At 38.0% G+C, this 23,685-nt stretch overlaps 1 protein-coding gene across 1 annotated transcript in view; it reads left to right on the plus strand.

Moving 5' to 3' along the window:
- Positions 1-21,496: 21,496 nt before the first annotated feature.
- The window catches only part of LOC110169481 (polypeptide N-acetylgalactosaminyltransferase 18-like), a 75,953-nt gene continuing 73,764 nt past the window's right edge, over positions 21,497-23,685 (plus strand). Inside the window, exon 1 of the mRNA XM_055155885.1 lies at positions 21,497-21,755. Within this exon, the coding sequence (XP_055011860.1) occupies positions 21,497-21,755 (259 nt within the window). The remainder of the gene's footprint in view (positions 21,756-23,685) is intronic.

A 23,685-nucleotide genomic window follows, 5' to 3' on the forward strand; every position in this document is an offset into this window, starting at 1 on the left:
AATATGGCTGATAATACACAACACTGACTCCTAGACTCCTACTGCAGCTACTGCTACTACGTAAACTCCTAGTATCAGAACTACTGCTACTTCAGCCAAACAAGGCGGGATTTGGCCTCTCTCATTAATCTTTTGCTGCTCTGTGATACTGTGTTGATCCCACAAACAGGGTGAACTGCTGCCATAAAATGATCTTCATAAAGATTTAATACGGACGCTGTAAGTGCTGTGCTTAAAAGTCCATTTATATAAATTTCATCAGGAGTGCATTACTCTTCTCCTCCATAAATAAACTACCCTTAGAATATTCATGCACTCTCCAGCTTGTCTTTATGAATAAACTATATTTAACACGTTGTACGACATGAGTTACAGTGCCTTCTACTTGATGCTGGGGACAAATTTGGTTATGTTTAGAGTCAGTTATACCTGTGGCTCCCCTCTTCGCTTAGAGCTGCTGGAAGTGCGCTCCTGAAAATGCTGACGACGGCGTGGAGCATAAATACAGCAGACAGCTCCACAGCGCCGAGGAGGGAGCAGAGCCTGGCCCACATTTAGTTTCATCATTTTACACCATTCTTGTGGAAGGCTGATATATGGGGTTCAAGTACACCGATATGGAGGATGTGTACTTCAGAATAATGTATTTTGATATTTGCAGCTGATGTCACCAATATTCCCTGGGGTGTGAAGCACTAGTTAGAAGCTCTGTTACTCAAGAAGGAGCTGATTGGGTTGGAACTACAACAAGTGAGATGATTTGTGCTGTTAAACAAGTCTCTCACAAATAGCATTACAATCACAAGCTAGATTTTCAGTTAGTCACTCTTATCATTGTCAAAAATCAAACACCTAAACGCTCGTATTCATCACAGTCTCCTGAAAATGTGCTCTTTTTTCTTGAGTTTTCTGATTATCTTAAAACTGTTTGTATGTGTGCATTGTGTCACCATGATGAACTGCAAAATATCAATATTTTGAAGCAACCTCAGAATTTTTTTATTTATTTATGAAGCAAACTTATAATGTATAGTCTGCTCTAAAAGTAAAATACTGCATTATGGTTTATACCACTTGTATATACTGACCAGCCCTATAATAGTTCATTGTTTTGTTATTATTTACAAACCGTCAGAAAATAAAGTTTTAGTTAGAATCCAATATTTTTGCTAAATCCTGGGAGACCACTGGGAGACGGAGCCAAGTGTGTGTACTCTAGTTCAGCATATGAACAGATAATTCAGGTCTATTATACAGATTGGATGAGAAAGCATTTTGAAATAGATGATTTTGTTGTGAAAATATAATACTTCTCATAATGCACAAATGCAGGGTTGGCCCTTTGTCACGTGATATATACTGATGTTTCACCATTTTCACCATTTAAGATTCAAGTGCAGGCGTCATGTGTTGTTTGTATGTGTGTTTACAGTATACACACATTCTGGGTTGAGCACATCCCTCTCCAGCAGAGAAACACTTGTCTTAATTAAGTCAAAGAGACGTGGAGGAGGCGTTATGATGCTGCCAATTCATTACACTGTGAGAGAGCCTGTGGAGTGGAGCAGACAGCAATGCATTATGGGACTGAGTCAGGCTTCTTAGGCAGCTGCTCCTAATTGGTGCAGAAGCTTAGGTAGTTTTGTTCGACCCAGACAAGCTTTGCTCTCAAGGCTCTCAGGTAGACACTGAATTTAATAAAGCCACCTCAAAGATTAACGCGAGTCAGGCCAGACACTTCCTCATCTGCTCTCGCACTGAAGTAAACAGACAGTTTCTGAGGTGTTTTTCTGATCCTTCCAAACCCTCTATAACCCCTCTGACTTTTCTTTGTGGTAAAAGACATTTTATTCTACTTCAGCTGCACTCTTGAGTCTCTTTCACTTCACTGTAGTGCTGTGTAGATTTTGAAAATGAGTTTCCTTGGCACAGATCTCTTTTCAACGTAGTGTATTGAGTGGTTAAAACTGCAATTTGACAAAACAAAGAAACTGAATACATTTGTGTGTGATGCCCTTTAAATGGAGAGTAAATGCTGCTTGCAAGTGACTGTGTGTGTTTTGTGACCACTGCTGCGTTGAGCTTGCCTGACCAGCCAGTCTCTTCTACGTTCTGTTAGAATCCAGAAGGGTCTAGAGCTGGACAATAGAGCATGAAAATTCTCTTTACAAACTTGAGACGAGATGTGTTGTGTTGTTGAAGAACATATCCACAGATAATGTCCTGCCCTTGTAAAACATGAAAGCCCTAATAAAACACTGGCCTCATCTCATTTTAATGTGCGCCCAAAGTTGTGCATAACTCCCTCAGCTGTTCCCAAGTTGGACAAACCTGTATACGACAGTCGCTCTCGAGGTGTCCCAGCTCCACAACTGAATAATATATGAGCTCCCCCCGGAGGTGTGGAGGGAGACTGTCCGAAGGTGTATGACTATAATTGGTGGTCTGGTCACATCCTCGCTCCTCCTACCACTGCTGCTGTTCTCTTCATATGTGTGCGTGTGCTCCCTTGGGTCTGTGCATTATCTAAATGATTTAAGGTGTGAGCCACTGCCTGGTCCTCTGTGTCTCTGTGCACCAGGCAGGACACTAACCACTCTCCATGAATACTGAGCATTTCTTATTGTGCCACTTAGTATGGAAGTATGTCCGATTCTTAATCATTTTTTCTCCAGAAAAGGATGCACAGAAATGACTTGTTATATATTGAAGAGCCATGTAGGATGCCTATTCCAGCAAATAACATTCAGACCACAATGTCAGCATCATGACTGCACCTACTGTTTGTGAAAATACACATAGTATTTAATGGCCCCAATACAGTTCATTCATTTCTAAATGTCTGCTGTTACTATGTATTATAATAATTATTTACACTGTTAACTGTTATGATAAAACCACAGTACACTACAGGCTTTTACATGTGACAAATGTAGATCAGTTTGTTCCTATAAAGTGCATAGTGACCTGTTACAGGACCAACAGTGCACTTAATGAATGTTTCATAGTGCACAACGAACGTGTTGAAAATGACTTTAGGAACAAGTCAGTGCATGTGAGAGCAGGGGATTTCTCCCTCTTTTCTTATTCATTATATTCCTCTTCGTATTGATTTAAGGTAACAGAGCGGAGACTGGGACAAGTGCTGCTGTTTGCGCTCCGCTTTTGTGAACAGCCAGGTAAATGAAATATAGTGTGGTGTAGAGAGGGCAACTGTTTAAACAGGGAAAGTCTGATGAAAAGTAAAGTGATTCAGGAGGAGCAGAGGACTGAATACAGAGATGGATTTAATAGGATTACAGAGGAGACAAAATGGGCATTTTACTTTTTTGGACAAATATTTTTTGGACTGAATGAGGAGGATGTTCAGGACAATGTTCCAACAATAAACAGCAGTTTAATAAAATAAAATAGATATTTTCTAAATACATTTTTAAATAAAATCAAGCAAACACAGATTTTAAAATGCCTGAAACTCAGACTGTCCATTGTGCACTTGAATCATCTATGACACTTTGGTTGCAGTGCTCAACATTAAAGATTTATCTGCTGCTGGGCCCATCATGGACTTCATTGTAAACTGTGTATACCTGCCAAGGACGTAACTTTATTGTTGCTGTTACAGTTACAGCGAGCACATAAATAGTTGTTGCTGCGTGCAATGATGAGAAGACGACTTTACTTAGACAGACACATCCCTCAGTGAAGGACAGAATGGACAGATTTATGAATACAGTGGAAAGACAGAGCTCTGGTCCTGGACTACATTTTATTATACCGCTATTGCTGCAAAAGGCACTTTGTCCTTTTCTGAATAAATCTCATAAATGTGTGCTTCTGTCCTAGACATCATGTCAACAGTTGCTCCAGTGAGTCGGTTTGGAGTCAAATGCAAGTTTGCAGAGGCCCAAGTCTCCAAAGCCAGTCTGCACAAAGCCAGTCTGCACAAAGTCTGGAGAAAGTGAATTTGTGACCAGAGCCTGGGAGCTTGTTGCTAGTGATGTGTCCAAGGACGGAGTGGTGCTGCTCTGAGGCCCCCCCCGCACACGCACACGCACGCACACACGCACACACACACACACACACACACACACACGCACACACACACGCACACACACAGTCCACTGACCTGAGGAGCTGTCAGTCCAGACTCAGACTTGTCCTTCCTCTGGGTCTGATTCAGCGCTGAGCTGACAAGCTGCATTTTGTCCGAGCTTTCAGAACAAAACATACATACACTGGGAATAGGCCATCAAGAATAAAATAATATTGTATATATTTAACAGGCTGTCAGCCACTGTCTCATGTGACTGACTGACCATTGCTCTGTATATCAAACATGTTAAAAATTGTTACATTACCTTAGAGTTTTACAGTGTTTGGATCCAATAAAAATAAAATATATTTGAGATATTCAAAGCAAGAGTCTAAGTGCCTAACCTGTGACCATGCCCATCACATCCACAATAATGAACTATACACAGTAATGAGGAGGCGGCCAGCTGCAGTCACCCTGTCATAGTGCATTACAGTGCAGCTCAGCATTAGCCTTTTAGCACACACTTAAAGCTACATTGGACCTAAGAAAATGTCCTTCACAAGCTCCACTCACACACCAGGAAGCCACACAGCCCTCGGCCTTGGACTCAGCACTTCCTTGTATTAGGTGTATTCTCTGAGTAAGCCAAATGTGGTAATTGTTAATAATGGCTGTAATACTTCCAAAGAAATGTCTGTCAGCGGGGTTGCATTCAGCGACAGCGAGCAAGCCAAAAGAGTCACAAAAAAAACAAAAACAAAAAAACACAGCATCTTAAGCACAAAATCAACCTTGAGAAAATTGAATATGCGATTTCCAAGAAGAAACATTATGTTGTATAACATTGTTAGCACTCCTTACAATTCTAGTGCAGTGGATGTTCTACTTCAGGCCTGTGACCCTGACAAAGTTTTCAGTGTGGTAGGACATGACAAAATACAAAAGTGAGGAGTGATGGTCATGTGTAGTATTTATTTATTGGATTCACCACTATTCTAAATACAATAGAATAAATAATTAAGACTTTGAGTTAAAGGTGTACTGTGAAACTTTTTTGGTAGAGTTACTTGTCTCCTTAGAGATGTTATTGCTCCATAGAAACAAGCAGGAGATTAATTTATAGATGAGATCTGTGAAGAGGTGTTCCTACAGCAGGGATCTCCAACCTGTAGCTTGGGAGCTACCAGTACAAGTAGCTTGCTTGATTAATTACCATTGTAAAATTGTTATTTTGAACTTTGTGCACTAATAAGTGGCTAATGGTTTAATGTTTTACAGGCATCTAACTGTACATCTAAGGCTTGTCCTCTTATATCAAATCAATTTCTTGCAACCACTAAAATGAGTAGCTCGCCGGTATTTTCATTTTGTAAAGTCACAGGACACAAAAGGTTGGAGATCCCTGTCCTACAGAATGTGTCAGAATCTTTTTAAAGGTATTTTTGAGCAATAAAAACGGCCATAATTGAATAAATGCACCTGCAGCTAATATCATCAACATTCTCTGGGAATGTGATGCTAACTAGAAGCATTGCTCTCTCTGAAGCCTGTTAGACTGATCTCAAATCTGAAAAAATTGACTTAGTTGGAATTATAAAAGTTGAGCTGATTTGTGCTGGTAAACCTCTTAAATAACATAAAATTGAATTACAAAGACTTTTTGTACTGCATTCCATTCTGCACAATAAAAGCTCATATTTGTTATCTTTACCAAACCTTTCCTTCTACCTATACTTAACACTTTCCTCAGCTTTCCTGACCTCGGCACAGTATGACATACCAAAGCCACCATGGTATTCAGATCACAGCGGGAGCCAGGCCCACAACCATCCCTGGCATTTTCATTCAACATAGAAAAAAGGCAGCGGAAATGTCAAAGGAGCACGGAGCGACGGGCCTAACCTTTATCTGCTCTGTCTGCAAACAGTGGGACACGGACCAGTGCAGCAGCCCAGGCCCCAGGCGCTTGTTATGTGCACCATAAAAGAGCCATATGTCCTCCTCCTCCACAGCGGGGGAGAGGGCAACACCGACCAAGCGCAATTAGGGTATAGAGTGTCAAGTGCTGATGAGAAAATGTATTAGGTCTAATTGTTTCAAAGAGCATCAGATTTGGAGTCATTTTGTTGAAGGTGCATTGTGTAACTTTTTGGGTAAAGGGCCCGTGGAGGCGCTATTACCTTGTCTGAAATGTTTCACAGTGCACCGTTAATCGTATCCACCTTTCATTCATTCAGTTGTAGGTGTTTTTGTTGCTTAAAGATTATGCACACCTACAGACAGTTGTCCATCCTCTGCACTTATCTCACCGGTATCTTCATCTGATCATATCCAAGCAAAGCAATTACATTGTCATGGAGACCCTCCACCAGAAAAATTACATAATGCACCTTTACAGGGACAGGCCAGAATTTTGGACATAGGACCTCATTTCCTTGTTAGGCAGTGTTGGAGACGTGTGGAGACACTTTTTTAAATATTCTAGCGCATGTCAATAGGCATAGTTAGTCTGCCACTAAAAACAGTCTCACCCACTCCACAAAACACCCGAAGCTAATCTGTTTAATCAAACAGAGCAAATCTAATTAATCCAGACTATCAATTTAAATGTCTGTGTTGATAGAATAATGTTTGAAATTAACTAACCTTACATCACATGAATTGTTTCTCAGCAGCAGAGGAATTTTATTTTGCTGGTAAGATAGGTGCTAGGTGATATCAGTCCGTTGCTGAAAGCTTTCTATCAGGAAGTACAACTAACTGCTGCTGCTCAGACATAAATCCTTCAAATGCAAGGTTGGTTTTACTTCTAAAATTATTCTATTGACCCAGACATCATCATCGATTTTCTGGTGTTGTAATAGATTTGCTTTGGGTGTTTTGTGGAGTGGGTAAGACTGTTTTTAGAGGCAGGCTAACTATGGCCATTGACATGCACTAGCCTAGCACCAGCAACCTCTGTAAATACAAGGACTGGATGGAATTTAAAAAAAAGTCTCCAACACTCTATCACTAGGAAATGACGTCCTATGTCCAAAATTCTGGACTGTCCCTTTAAGGCACTCAGTATTTTAACATGTTAAGAAGAAAACCTCTTTCATGCTTTCTTATTCACATGTTTTTTTGTCACTGGGAGAAAATGTGCACAGGTCTTGGCGATGTGTAAAATCAGAAGCAAAAAATGTTTTATTGCCATTGTCAGTGACCAAACTTCACAAACTAGGAACTTGTTTTGGTGGTATTGTGCAACATATAAAAAAAAAAAATCTATCTGATCTATCAAATAAATGTGGCAGATTTTTTACAATTGCAGTTTAACACAAAAGAGTAAAATTTCATCCTCCCATCTCTGAATTCTGCTCCAAACCACGTGCTCACTGACAGACTGCACAGTGCCCGTATCACATAAATGTACCAAAACCGATCATTGAAAATTACAAAGAACAGTACAACAATTTCAAACAACATTTGGTTAATTGCACAACTCTACTTCCAAAATAATGATAGTGTTTAGCAGGGGTAATGGTTATTTTAACACTAAAACTAAATGGTTGTGAATTCGAGTCTCTAAACAAAAAAATAAATGTGAACTGATAACTTTTTGGCCTTTTGGTATTTTGATTCTTCATAATTAAGCATTTGCCGAGTTGTTCAGACCGGCCGCCTCGTTCCTAAACCACTAAAATCAGCCATTCTTCTTGGTCGAATGGTTTAATCTGAACTGTCTAACTGTGTAATTGTTTACTCTTCCCAGATATAGCCTGAGATTTTCCGAAGCATTTCATTTCATTTTTCCATGTCAGTAGTTCTGATTCAGAGATGACTATAGTGAGTGCGTAAGCTGTATTTTTGTATGTTTCCTGTTATCAGTTGTACATTCACAGCTGTCTTCTTTCTTTCTGTCAAGGGTTTTCACAATAGCTTTCAGAATGATTGGTTGATTGCCGATCGTAACGGTATCATCAGTCTCACTATCTGTAATACAAATAACATTGTGGTTTTCCAAAGCTGAGACATTTCTATTTTCTCTATTGGTCACATGTAGACTTATTCAAGGCATGAAATCATGTTTTGGAGACAGCACTCAGACACAAACAAGGAAGAAAAATACTATATATTCAAGAGTATTCTTCCTCTTGTTGGTAGAAAATTATAATGCTGAGGAACTGTATTTGTAAGCATGACAAACTTATATTTTTAAAAGTCCAAAAAACACAAAATTGAGTCTTATGAGCTTTAAACTGTGTTTTAATGTTGTTAAATCATCAAAAACATTCTTTGAGTTGTGTTTTGTTTCATTCACATATATTTAAATAAGCCTTTATTATTGGTCTGTCTGTATCTCCAAAGCTCAAAATGTTCTGTTCCACCTTGTGATGTCATGAAGTGGTAGTTTTCAAGTTCAGAGTGTTTTCTGTTTCAGAGAAGAACTCAGTCTAAATTTGCAGGCTTTGTGTGTTAAACGTGTGTGAATGAAACAAAACACAACTCCAGGTGTGTTTGTGATGAGGAAACACATAATAACATTTAAACTACTGTTGCCACAAATGCCTTTGCTAATCTGCACCGACAACCACCTCCACTTCCTTTTAATCCTCACTCTACATTCACAGTGGCAAAGTAGATAAAGTGTTTTGCCAAACAACATAACAACACAGATTTTTTTCTATTTTAGACAATTGTAGCACTTGTGGTCCGATAAAGAGGCTGCAGAGAGTGTACGTTTACTTCCATTTAATGCGGTGCCCACTGAAACACAGGAGACACATTTATGACCACACTATTCATGTCCAAGGCACACTTTACAATTAGGACACACCACATAGGACGCGTCTAACATACAAAATAATGTTTACCAAAAAGAAATATTCACTTAAATGGTCATTTCTCACCTGAAACATAAGAGACACATTTATGACCACTCTATTCACGTCCAAGCACACGTTACAATTACGACCTGTGAGGCCCCCCCGAGTTGCCTTCACCTGCCTGTGTGCGTCCCCAGCAAATCTCCTGTCTAAAATTTTATTAGTTTCTTTCGCACAATTAAAAAAAAAAAAAAAAAAAATGCGTTACAAATAAAATACAAATACAAATCTGATATAAAATAATAAAAAATCTGAGATGGGTGGTGCCTTCCAATCTCTTATCATTCCACTACAACATTACCAACTGTGCCTACTTAATATTATTGGTCCCACACAATAGTCATTTGTGCTTATTTTAAATCTACTAGTGTCTGCACTTACCATTGTCAAACACTGACTATATATCTTAATAGATGTTTGCCCTCTGATCATAAAACTGCTTAAGCTTATCAGCGCCCCCTAGATGTGACATTTAGTGTGGTTATTTATGTCATGATTCACTCTTTTATTAGCTTTTGGGAGCAGCCTTAGAGGGCATTCATTAAACAGTGAGTCTGCACTGAGTGGCTGCCCCCGTGAATGAGAGACGCATGTTGGCACTAGATCACGAGGATTAGCAGGACTGAGAGAGATGGATATGAGAACAGGGCCCCAGTAGCAGCGCACGCCCGGCCTTACAGATCTTTACATGATTGATCTGAGAGTCAAAGGAGAAATATTCCCATTGAGCAGCAAATGGCAGCTCTGTTTCCCCCAAGGGTGTTCATTTCATACCATGGACCCTGCTTCATATTGACAACAGACTCCTGCATAATAATCCTTTATATAGAACTGCCAAGTAAGTTTTGGAGGTTAGGTCATGTTAAAGGGCCCAAATTATGCTGTTTTCTGATCTGTAATGTGTTTCCATATCACAAACATACTTGGAGTTGTGTTTTGCTTCATTCACACATGTTTAACACACAAACCCTGCATATTTAGGCTGAGTTCTTCTCTCTGTTTTCATTCATAAAGTATTAACATTACAATATTAACAGTGTCATAACATTAAACATACAAGAAATGAATGAAAGGGATCAATAAGAAGAGCAATCTTATGCTGTTTGCCCTCTTTCCTTCCCTTTTCTAGACATACATTAACACTGATAGTTACTTTAAAACTTTTGAATTTCTGCCTTAGAATTGCCAATCTCTACAAAACAAAAGGTAAAAAGTCGCTGCTAACTTGAAAAATACAGACAGAGCATTTTGAGCTTTGTGGATGTAGACAGACTAATAATAAAGCATCACTCAGACATGTTTGAATGAAACAAAACACAACTCTGGGTTTGTTTTTAATGAGGTAACAACTTTCCAACATGACTAAAACTTCACATGAGTCAAGTTTGCAAAATAGACAGACTTTACTAGATAACAAATAAGTAAAGGTTCAGATATACCCTGAACCAAACAAACCATGGCATTTGATGTGATTCTTAAAATATGAGCTAACTACTTCACACAAACATTCAACTTGGCTGGACTGGACACAGAACAAGTCGGCAAAATGAGTGGTTGTAACGTGGGTTTATAGTGTTTGGAGCGGCTGGATGAGTTTTAGCTCCATGGCACTGGATCAAGTCCTTTCTAAAGACTCCAATGGAATATTAATACTCTTTGGTTGGATGCTGTCAAGTAGTTCCGAACCACTCGCTACCAAAGTGGAGTGGGATTTTAACATGGTTAATTTACAGTGTTTTCCTCTGGTGGCTGGTGCCATCACAACCACTGACAGCTAAAGTAAAGAACACCATGTCCTCTCTGTTGGAACATGTTAGTAGTTAAATATAATATTGTAGTGCAACTGAACTTTTTAAAGAGTCTGTATTACATATCTTTTGATCTGTGTTATAACATGGAAAACATACCTGGAGTTGTGTTCTGTTTCATTCACGCATGTAACACACAAATCCTGCATATTTCTGTTCGAGATCTTCTCTCAAACAGAAACACTCTGTTATGTGGTAATACAGGAAGTGCTCCACTGTCTTTTAAAACTACACCTTCACTAGAATCATTTGGATAATTTCAGCCCTGGAATTGGCACTGAACAACTTTACTTTATTGAACAAAATTTACAAGATATCTGCTAAATATGTATGAATGAAAGAAAACACAACTCCAGGTATGTTTTGAGGAGATAGCATTATGGCTTACAGCTCACAAAAGTCAATTTTGTGTAATATAAGACCTTTAAAGTGTCTTGGAAGCAGTGCAATTGTGCAACTTTAAGGATTTTATAAGGGAATAGTAGATCAAAGTGTTTTCAAATAGCTTTTCTGTCTGCAGTTGTTAGTGAAATTACCAATAAATTATAGCAAAAGAAAATAGTGACTATGTTTTGCCACTCATCCAAGTAGCTTCTTCAGTTCTGACAGGGTTCAGGTGAAAATTCACACCCTAGCGTAATTCAATAGACTTAACTAACAATGACATACTTGTGACTTTCATTGTAGCTCTTCTTCAGGCAGATATTTAAGGCGAAGTCCAGCTTCTTGACAGAACTGAAGAAGCTCCTCACTCTTAAAGCTCCCGTATCATGCAAAATTGACTCCTGTGAGCTTTAAGCCATGTTTAAATGTTGTTTGTCTACATCTCTAAAGCTCAAAATGCTCAGTTCCACTTTGTGATGTCATGTAGTAGTAATTTTCAAGTTAACAGACAGCTTAATATGCAGGGTTTGTGTGATAAAATTGTGGATGAAACAAAACACAACTCCAGGTCTGTATAATATGTATAATAATAATGTCATATGAGCCCTTTAAAAACTTTAGTTCAGTTGACAGAATGAAATGATATTTTAGACCCTAATTGGATGATACAGACACCAATAATTTACCTAACAAAACCCTAAAGATTATATTTTGGAAAATACCTGGCCAAGGCAACAGATTCCCCAATTATTACGAGACGGTAACGGCTGTATTTTAATGCCTGATTGATGATGATAACAGCATTATTAGAACCATCTGTCCCATCTGGCTGCGTGTATCTTTAGCGAAGTTATTTGGAAATCGTGGCTCCATTGCTGCTACACCTCTGTATCCTAAAAATCTACATCTTGCTAATTGGCTTCCTGGGGTTCAGATCAGGTCCCCTCCTGAGTCTCCCTGGTCGGTCTGTGTCCCTCACGTCCTGTGGCATCAGAACATCACGTCGTGAATGCAAATGTGGTGTTGTGAAAAAAGTCTCCAATCTGTTTTGTTGCTTATTCTTTTCTATCACCAGCACGGCACTCACTGATGTTTATTTCATGTGAATGGGGCCGGGCAGTGTTGGGGAAAGTCATTCTTTTGCATTCAGACAAAATGTTTACTTTTCTTTATGCAGGATCATCACCTGAGACTGAAGTCAACTGCAAAGAGGTTTATTCTCAGTTTAGATTTACCATTGTGATGAAATTACTACATCCATTTTGTGGTCAATCTTATTAAAGGGCCCATGTTACACTATTTTCTGATTATGTTAAAATATTGTTTCCTCATCAAAACCATATGTGGAGTTATGCTTTGTTTTGTTTGTGTTTTTAAACCCCATACACCTTCACTAGAATCATTTTGATATTTTCAGCCCTGCCATTCTGTACTAAACTAAAAGTAAAAGGAGCTGTTTATTAGAATTTTTGGAGATGCAGACAGACTAATAATAAAGGATTACTCAAACATGTGTGAGTAAAATAAAACACAACTCTGGGTATATTTTTGATGAGGTAACAACATTCGAACATGGCTTAAAGCTCACAAGAGTCAATTTGGTGTAATATATGACCTTTAAAATCTTTTCTCCCATGAAATTGTATGTTGCCTATATTGAGTTTCCATTTGATAAACTCTTTTTAAGAAAATTCAAAACATAAAAAAGTATATCTGTATATTATAGTGAATGATACCATTTCTATTCCTGTTATGAGGTGCTTAGCTGAGGTTCACGGCATGTCTGTTAGCGTGATTTAGGGAAACTGTCACCTTTTGTACCATATGGATATGCTTCAGTTTGAGCAGCAGCAACAGAGTGGAGGAGGTGAGGACTGAGCAGTTTGTCAGACAGGGAACACTAAAAATAGGACTGTGTAAAATGTACAGTTTTGAGTCTGGCTGAAAATGAATGTACATAAAAATATGCAAAAGTTGTCACTCACAAAAGTCTCATCTGCTTTCTCTCTGATAGTAAATTGTCTGCCTTGTTTTTCCTTTACTAGTTTTGCGAGTAAACCAACCCACTATGTGAGAATGAATGTCACTATGTAAAACAATTCTTAATAGCAGTTTCTGTTACCACCGCATCTGTGATGAGAATAATAAACCAGACTGTTTTGCTTTTACCTCATATTTTTTACAACAGTCTGTTTGTAGTCTCTACCTGCTTTATCAGCGTATAGCTGATGTTCACATTAATTGCTGCAACCAGGACACCACTAGATAAAAGTTCCCCTTTATTTAGATTGTGTATTTTTCAAAACACACTTTTTTATCAGAACCTTAAAGGGATGCTGCTGTTTTGGATTAAATTAGTTCAAATGGGATAAAACAGCTAATGTCTGGGTCTGATAAGAGGATCTCTGCTCTTATCTCTCTCTTTCCTGGAAGCTCCAGCATGTACTTCTATGAGACAATGAAGTCTTATCAGTGACGCCGTGACATCATTAGTCCTGAGGCACATCTAGGAAGACCCACTCACGGCATATTGATCTGAGGAGAGGTGCACAGCCCAAAGCACACTGTACAGGTGTGGACTGTGAATATAAAAATTACATCAAACCGGAGCGATTACTGGTTTGGGTTGGGAGATAAGGCTCTAATGACAAATTCTCTCATTTCCTCTTAGATTACTCAGAAATATCGACATGATTGACAAATACATATTATATGAGACTAGAAATGAGTGTAAAAGAAATATTCAGCATCACTACTTTATGTTAAAATGAAGAAATGTTAAAAATGCTACTTCCTATTTCACACTCAGTAGCTCCCTGAAGATCACTTGTTGATAGCACTATATATTGGCTCTAACCCATTTTGCCCAATAAGCATCCTGTAATATGGTGAATAGGCTTCCAGGAAAATGCTGTGGTATTGATTTGTAAAGTGGAAAGCCCAGACACGGTTCTGTTCATCAGATGTGTGAGAGGAGCCCCTGTCTGCTCACTGATGATGGATTATGTTTTTAGCTCAGGTGCTCTGGGGCGCCATCTATTGTCCTGTCACACATCACAGCTGGGAAGAATGACGGCCGTTTTACAAGGGCCAGACCACTAACACAGAACCAGGAGTCTTGATGCTTTTAAATATGACCTGATAATGGAACGTGTGTCTTGACTCTGATCTATAATTTTCAGGAATCACATTGGAAGAAAAGAGTGGGAAGAATAATGTGAAAAAGTGTGTTTTTCCTGTAACACAGGGGCGAAGGTTATCAAAGCCACACAGTTTGATAAATACGCAGGCACAAGAAAACGCTCGACAAATCCATAGCTCAGTGGTGTACGCCGCCTCGGGATCTCACTTTTAGCCCAGAAACCAGCCTAAAATGGATTCCTGTGAAAACTTTAAGATGACTCCTGTATGTGCAGTCAAGTCAACATGCTAAAAATAAGGGACATTTGTGGTTTTTGAAGCTTTACAAATTAGGGTTTATCTCACATTTTGAACAAAGAAACTCACTCCTGAACCTGTACAAATATTAAATATTTCATTCACAACTTGGCATGTTTACCTTGCCTTTCACTTTTATTTTCCTCTAAACCATACCACATTTTTGCATTATATGAAATTATAAAGTGAAAATTTTGTCATTTTATTTTATTTGTACTCTTCTTTGTAATAGTATAATCCTTGCACTCTGTGGCACATCTTAAAAGGCCTTCTTATTTCTCATACTATGCTTTTCACATTGAGACAGATTTTGTAGAAGATTTTCAGTCTGAGTTTATATCAGGATACGACAGGTACAAGTGAAACAGACTTCAGAGGCCACTGTTTTGGGTAATAGTTTTGAAACTTGAAAATGAAGAATATGTTGCTTCAATAGTTGCATACATCCTTTGGGGCTTCACTTCTTGGTTCTTATTGATGCCTGTAGACTAAAAGCTATTCACTTGTAGATTCCCCCAGTACAATACAGATGATGCCATGTTTCTCTTGGTCATACAGAAAAAAAGCAAACCCTAAAGGCACTTATCTAACAATATATTACACTTTGTTCATGTTGTCATCTTAACTAGGAAAGTTTGGGTAATGCTTTAAATTGGGCTTCCTTAGTAAAGCCATTGATAAGCACTAACTCATTGTTTTTGAGCATGTTTAAACTTTTTAATTAACCCAATAAGGCATGTATGCAGATTTGTGAGGAATAATATGCAAATCGAGCAGCTATCTAAAAAAGGTGATGATGAAACTATTGCTTTCATTTAAAAATCTCCATATCTTCTGGGGACCTCCTGAAGTCATTTTGCAATCTCCGTGAGGGTCTCGACCCCCAGGTTGAGAATCATTTGTCTAATGTAATGTAAATCAGCTAAAACACAAGACACAAAATCAAGGCAGGGCATAGCACATTTCAACACAAAGTGATTCAAAGTGTTTTACAAAATAAGAAATACATTAAAATCACAATAAAAACTAATCAAAACATGAATAGTCATCATAAAATTAAAAAGAGAGACATTAAATTAGAGAGTGCAGAATGAAAAATAAAAACCTTTCAGTCATATGCACAACTAAACAGAACTGTTTTGAGTCTGGATTTAAACAGCGTCAGAGTAGAGGCCTGGCTCACATTTTCAGGAAGATGCTCTGAGACATACTAGTACATAATGGTCTGCAATGAATCTGTGTATTATTTTGTGGTTTGTTATGTTTTCTATAGTAAGTAAAAGTTATAAAATAATCTCTGTCTGTTATAAGTGCATGTAAAGCCATGGAGACGAAACATGTCAAACTCAGCCCCGAGGGCCAAATTTGGGCTGTGATATAATTACATTTGGCCCGCAAGTTCATATCAAATATGTATTAGAGCTGATCCGCCGGCTACAGATAGGCTATAGAGACATTATTTATTTAAAATGTTGTTATTATTTTATATCATGCTTGTTCTGGATTTGATGTTTAAGCAAAACTATTATTAAACATTTATTTTAGTAAGAAAAGGTTTAACATTACATATTTCGAAAGAAGAGAAAACATACAGATGTTGAAAATTTTCAGTAAATATTTACTTTGGTCCACGACTTAGTCCCAGTTTTTAATTTTGTCCCTCTGTGAATTTGAGTTTGACACTCCTGCTTTAGACCTTTAGCCTTTATTTACCGACAGCCCCCAGTATTCATGCAATATGTGCATTGACTGCTCTGTGTGACATTAGCTGGCAAAAATCTATTATGAAATTAAAATAGTGCTGACCTTGTGAGTAGATGTCATTAAGATCATTGTAGAAGTATCAAGGTATTAGTTTTATTTTTTTCAGATTGTGTTAAATATGGCTTAGTGTTACACAACTTTGACTTTTTATTGCTGTTTGGAACACAGCTATGAACTCTCCTAAACCCTGCCCTAGGCTTCAAACAGTGACACTAAAAAACTCTCTGATTTTAGCTCATCCTGTCTGGAGGATGTGCAGATGGCTTTCTCTGTGTCACACGTGCACACACACATGCACACAAACACACACTCAGACACAAACACACAAACACACACACACTCACACTCAACATTATTTTAACAGTTGGAGTGTGGCCTCATAAAAATGTACCCGGCACAAAGCAAACAATAGAAAAGGCACTATTTGGTGACTGCACACTGTGAACTAAGGCTTGGAGTCTTGGAGGGAGCTATCTGCGCTACAAAAGCCTAATGAACTCTCCTCCCTTTTGCCTCTTTAAATATTGGAACACAAAGCGCCTTTCGGAGGGAGATAATGTTGTGTGGCAAATAAGATTCTACTCACCAAAAAACAACAAATTCTCCCCAGTCTCGGGCATGTGCGTGTGTGTATGTGTGTTTGTGCCGCCAGTGCAAAGCCTGCTGGGAAATGGCTCGGTACAGCTGCAGAGAGCTTCAGTTGTGAAAGCTTGATGACTTGAAAGAGCACAAGATGAGACTCCAGGGGCTAATTGAGTGTTTTACATGAACAATGCTGTATACCCACCACACTGGCGTTGCATTTAGCTGCTTGATCAGTATAACTTGTTTGTTGGTTAGCATGTCCCACACATAAATCAATAGTAGAAGAACAAACAAGCGTGAAGATGCCTGCTGAGCTCCAGAAATACATTTGCTATCTATGTTCTACTGCACTGATAAATTGACAGTTGATTGCTAACAGAAAAGGCAAACTCAAAGCTCAGTGTTTCTGCTCCAGGGTGTCTGAAATGATGCGTTTGGAAGTGTTTGTGTTGGAAAGTGAAATTCTTTCAAAGAAACTGAATCGAGGACAAAGTTGCAACAAGGTGAAAGAAGTTGGAAGCTTAAAATGAAATCTTTCCTCTGCAGTGACAAAGCAACGCATTTGGGTAATGTTATAACTGCATACAATAAATCTGATAAATGTATTCAAATACAAAATGGAGTGCAAATCGTCATGTCACACTGATAATATGGGAGATTACAAATGAATACATCACCCAGAGCCCAAAACTGACAAAACTCCCAGATACGATTCTCCATAAAAATGACTGACAAAAATAATATCATATAAAGACACACACCACCATGAGTTATAACATATGAAAACAGCAGACACAAGGCTACATTAAAATTCCGATTCTGGCAGTAAATAGAAAGAAACGTTTTAAGCTTTTACTAAATTGTCAGTGGCGGAAAAAAATATTACATTTTCACAAACAACAATTTGGAAATTAACATTTAAACTGGAAAAACATACACAGAGAAAAGCTTGGTTTCTATGCTTTTTGGGAACATTGCATTGGCAGTCATTTCTGGTGTATTACTTGCATTTTTTGGTGGAGTGTCTGCTACTTGTTTCCATGGAGATGTTATTACTTTGACTGGAATGTTCCATGGTATGACATTAAACATATCCAGCTAGCATTTATTCATTACGGGTGTTTCTATTGCTCAAAATTACAATAATTCCTTCTGTGAATAGGAGTGTCCCTCCACAGATCTGAAGTGTAATGTTGCATAGTGTTGTAACCTGTTTGTTTCCCTTATGATAAATAGGTTTAATCTATAATTTGGAACATTCTAGACAAAGCAATAACATTTTCATGGAGGCAAGCGGGTGGTGGACCCTGAACTAGAAATGTTAAGCAGTGCACCTTTAACCTAAAGCCTAATCTTTATACATTAACTGTAAACCCTGTTGTTGATCAAATATTGAAAGATATAGTACCTCATGGGGACCTGGTTTTGTCTCCATAATGTAAGTATGTACAGATTTTAGCCCCCCCATGATAGTTCTCACAATAATATCGTGGACCATCACATGTATCAAATTACAAGTCTCTTACATCTCTTATGATGCAACAATAGCTAAAAAAAAGACATAAACCATGATCCTTTGCTCCATTTCAGTATAGACTACATGAAGAAAAAAACGTTCTAAGCACTTTTAAGACTTCTTTTTTAGAGTTCTTTGGATTAAGTCTTGTCAAGGCATTTTAAGAGGAAAAAGTTGCATATTAATATTGATAGCCTCCACAAAATATTGCAATAAATATCATACCATGAGGTTCATACTGTGACGATATCGTATCGTGAGACTTGGATATCGTTACACCCCTAGTAAATATAAATGATAAACAATAATATTGAAATCAAACCATAAAGCAGAATTATCCTAAAAAACACTATTCTAAATGTACAATATTGTAAAAAAAAAAAAAAAAAAAAAAAACATGAGCTGCATTAAATAAATAAACAGCAGAATGCAACACTTAAGTAGTTAGTTCATGTCTATAATGTATCAGTTATTTATTCAACCTTCTACACCTTAAATCTTCATATTACAAAAAAAAATCTCTCTAGCACAAAAAATATTACTCTTCTGTCTATCATGTAAAGAACGATAAGTGGATATAGTAATTATCATGGCAGGCCTACACCCACCCACACTTCTTCACAACGTGTACATATATTCATACTTTTTTTAAAATTTCCAGTAGTGAACATTTGGTCTCAGTAGGTGTCATAGCAACATCTGCATCATGTTCTACACAGTTTGTGATGATTTCTCTTCCTCACCATTGTTCACACTCCTGTCTAATGCAGCCCCTCCTGAGCTCATCACCTGTCAGTGAAGGAGCCAGCAGCACGGTCTTTTACCCCTTCACATTTTGACAGACAGACAGCAGCAGAGGGAGGTCTGGTTTCACATCACACCAACAGCCCCCCTTTAAACTCGAAGAGGAAATCACAAGTGAAGCACGCGTCAAGCAGGTGGCAGCTCCATACCAGGATCAGAACAGTCAGACTCACCTAACACATGCACAAATGTAGGCAGGGGTGCACAAACTTTTCGTAAACATTTAGTAGTAGTAGGTGGGAGTCTTACAGTTAGGGGCATGCAGAGTTTTCTTTCTTGGACTCTTTTGAGATTTTTGATTTGTATTGTCAGGCATGTCTATACTGAGGAGTCTAAATTTGCCATAGTGAATCAATGTGTGTGTTTGTGTGTGTGTGATTGTGTGTGTGTGTGTGTGTGTGTGAATGTGTGAATAACTATTGTTTAAGCAACCGCCACTAGCCAGTGTGTGAATCAAAATAAGAGCCATAGGATATTCACCAGAGCCAGATGAATACTCATTCCAGCTTAATGCTTATTTTCTTGCTTGGCAGAAGAGTCCTGTTGAAGAGAAGACATATTCCTCCCTAAAACGGCGCACTTTGACTTGAAGTTGAACTCGCCATAGCTGTATAGCACACAGCTCTGTTGTTATCCATTATCATTATCCTATAGCAGTAACATGGCGCCAGTGGAGAGTTGGGGCTGGGTGGGAGAGCAAACATGCTGAATCACAATAGGTCTGGTGTGTGATTACATTTATGAAAACCAATCACTTGATTTGAGATCACCCCCACCCTGCGCTCCAAGACGTACTTCAGGGCTATAATATAAAGTAATGGGCAGAAGAAACGTACTGTCTATGCAGATACACATTACATTTTAAACAAAATATGAAACATATAGCCTAATACAAAATAACAACATTACAATTTTTTAAATCTAAGTTAACTTAGGCAGTGCAGCACACATATGCCCTCTATTGATCAGCCGCCACTGGAGCCAGATTTATACTAGGACTTATTATGCTGTTCCACCATTTTGTCAATTGTAAATAGCAATATTTATCTAAAACAGAAACATAGTGACTTGCAGAACTGATTCTCTGCTGTTGTCTTTAGAGAGGAATTTCAACGTAGAGAAAACTGCAGATTTTCATTTATGAGTCTATAAAAATGTTTTAACTCTAAATAATTCTTTCTACTAAAAAGCATCTGTGATTTAAATGTGCTTTGTCTTAGTGATGACTTGATAATGTGGTCTCCAAAGGCCTGATTTACTAATGCATTTGGCCCGCTCATTAGATTTGTTTAAGAGACTCCCTGCTCTTTGCAAAGTGCTGATCTAACAGAGAAAGGATTTAAATAAAGTCTGCAGCATTATTCTCTTAAGTCTGTATTGTGTTAAATGAACTATTGTTTTGTTTCTTTTAAAGTAGGCCACTCACAATAATTACTTCAGTATAATGATAGATGGAACAATATTTGACTTTTTCTTTGCACTACTGGGACATTTTTGGTTATATGATAATATGTAAGCCATAAAAAGTTAAATAACTTCTGTGGCTCATTACAGATGTAAACTAAGAACTAGAAGTCTCTGTAGGTCAGTAGGTCAGACATTTCACCTGCAATCTTCTCCAAAGGCTTATATACACAATAGGAATTGCATTGAAATCACTTTGAAATGTCCTATATTACACAAAAATGACTCTTGTAAGATTTAAGCCATGCTTTAATGTTGTTATCTCCTCATAAACACACCTGGAGTTGTGTTTTATTCACATATGTTTGCGTAATCCTCAAACATATGTAGTCTATCTACATCTTCAAAGCTCAAAACGCTCTCTTACATCTTGTGATATTATGAAGCAGTTGTTTTCAAGTTAACAGGTGTATGGAGTTTAAAAACATGGTGTAGCACATCCTGTATTAAAATATGACATCACAAGTTGAAATGGAGCGTTTTCAGTTTGATAGAAGAACTCTGCCTAAATATGCAGGATTTGTGTGTTAAACATGTGTGAATGAAACAAAACACAACTCCAGGTATGTTTATGTATGTTTGTGATGAGGAAACAACATTAATACATAGATCAGAAAACAGCATAATATGGGTCCTTAAACATGACTTCAAAATGTACCATACTTAACTTTAACCCAGAAACAGAATTGAAAGAATCGTGTAACTTACTGTTTAGAAGTTGGAAGTGTTGCATATAATATTTGTATCCCAGTGAGCTCTTTCTGTAGTGAAGTTAAACCTTCCTTTAGTGCTATCTCTCCCATCAGTTCAGGACCGTGGTGACAGAATGGGGCAGACCTGTGTGGCTGAGGCTGTCTCCAGTGTCACGCCCAAAAGCAGATTGTATATCAGGACATCCACAGCTGCTCTGGGACAGTCCCTTCTGTTACAGCCCTGCCCCTCTCCTGCTCCTGTATGCTCCCCTGCCCCCTCCTGCCCTCCTCCTACCCTCTCCTGCCTCTCCTGCCCCTCCCTCCTGCTCATGTGCCCTGTCTCCATCTGCTCCTCTGCCATCTTCCTGTGCACTTTTTCCAAAACTGGAGCTTGTTAGGGTCTCTTCTCAGCTCTTTCACTTTCCACTTGGATTTGCTTGATAGTCTTAAATTCCTTCAAATGAAACTCCAACTCAGACTTTCTTGAGTAATTTGCCTGACTATCCATAGATTTTAGAGTGATGAAAATCTAGCACCATTGCCATAAACAAAATTTCATTCTGTCAGCTGGACAAAAGTTCCTTTTTTGTTTTTTTGGCATGAAGACCTTTCGCAGTTCAGTCCATACTGAACACTGGCTCATGTCTGCCTGTCCACCGGCAATTTGGATGAGCTGAAAAAGGTCTTCACTCAAAAAATAAATAAAACTTTTGTCCAATTGACATAATTTAGTTTTTCTTTTGCTATGGATCCAGCCTGGGTGACTGAGGGATTACACAATAATTCAAACCACTTTTGAATCTTCCTCAATGTTTCCCGCAGAAAATTGTTTAGGCAATGTGATGCTGGTGAAAGCGGAGGGAAAAAACAAAGGTTAGAAAGTATTATTATTTATTAGATACTTATTTCATCCCAGAGGTTGTATTGATACTTTGAAGCTGAGGTCATCAACCCTCCCTCTGGGTGTGAAGCTAAATGAAGGCACTACTCTGTCTGAGGCTTTGTTAATCAGACTAAATCTGAGCTTTATATTAACACAATCTGACCATAAAGAGCTGACTTTTTTATAACTATAACAGGTGAGATGATTTGTGGTGTTAAACAAGTCCCTCACACATAAACGGCAACCAACAAGTTTTCAGTTTTGTCACTCTCATCTTCCTTTTGAAAATCAAACACCTCAACTGGTCCATAAACGCTTGTATTGATCACAGACTCCGGAAAATTGGTATCTTTAAATCCATTTGGTATTTTTGCAGTTTCGTGTGCCTTGTGTCTCCATGGTAACTGATAAACATTCTGCCAATAGAGGTACATGTACTTGTACTTAGTGGTGTGACTTTAGTTCAAACGTCATCTACAGGAATTGGATTTGGTTTCCCTTGAAGTTGATATTTATTCATGAGCATAAATTCTTCAACATTCTGAGCTCTATATTTTGATGACTTCATATTCATTTGTTTGTTGGTTGTAACAAGATGAAGATGGCATTAAACACATATTGCCCAAGAGGGTAGCTGATAAAAAATATTTTAGACAAAGGAACTGGTGAGTTTCAAAGTGTGGAAATACATAAGTAAACGCAATTGGCATAAGAACGCAATTCATCTTATATGACTTCAAGTGACTCTGTTTAAAGCAGCAGTAATGATCCGAAAACTACAGCTATTTATACAGGCACAAACGCAGCCTTAGTGTTCATCATTTACAGTGTACTCAGTTGCAAAAGTTTAGACCTCCTCAGGCTTACAGAATACATGAATGCATATGATGATGAATAGTGGATAATGACGCATCTGAACTTGTCTTAGGAGATGCTTAGAGGGTGAATCTGCTGTCAACAAGAAAGCTCAAATCAAAATTATGAACACAAAGCTGCTGAAGGTCAAAGAAAGCATATCTATTTATTTTAATGCAGGACAACCGAACCTTTGCAAAAAAATAATTAACTATTTTACGTTATGTTTTGATCAGAACAGAGCAATTTGGGCTTTGGAGATGTAGACACACTGATAATAAAAGGTTACTCAAACATGTAAATGAAGTAAAACACAACTCTAGGGATGTTTTTGAGAAGGCAACAACATTATAACATGGCTTAAAGTTCCCATGAGTCAATTTAGCACAATATAGGACCTTTAATAAGGAAGGATTTGATTGATAGTTGCTTCAGCACCTTACCTCATTCCTCTGGTAAAGTAAAAGATTATATTTTGGTTTTGGAGACTCTATAACTCACTTAAGTTAAGACACATGAGAGACCATGGGCCCTGTTAGCTCTTAGCTTGAGGGCTTTTCAAGTGTTCATAACCTCATCTATTTT

The sequence above is a fragment of the Boleophthalmus pectinirostris genome, unplaced genomic scaffold, assembly GCF_026225935.1.
Source record: "Boleophthalmus pectinirostris isolate CB_2022bp ecotype Guang Dong unplaced genomic scaffold, ASM2622593v1 HiC_scaffold_2, whole genome shotgun sequence".
NCBI lineage: Eukaryota > Metazoa > Chordata > Actinopteri > Gobiiformes > Gobiidae > Boleophthalmus > Boleophthalmus pectinirostris.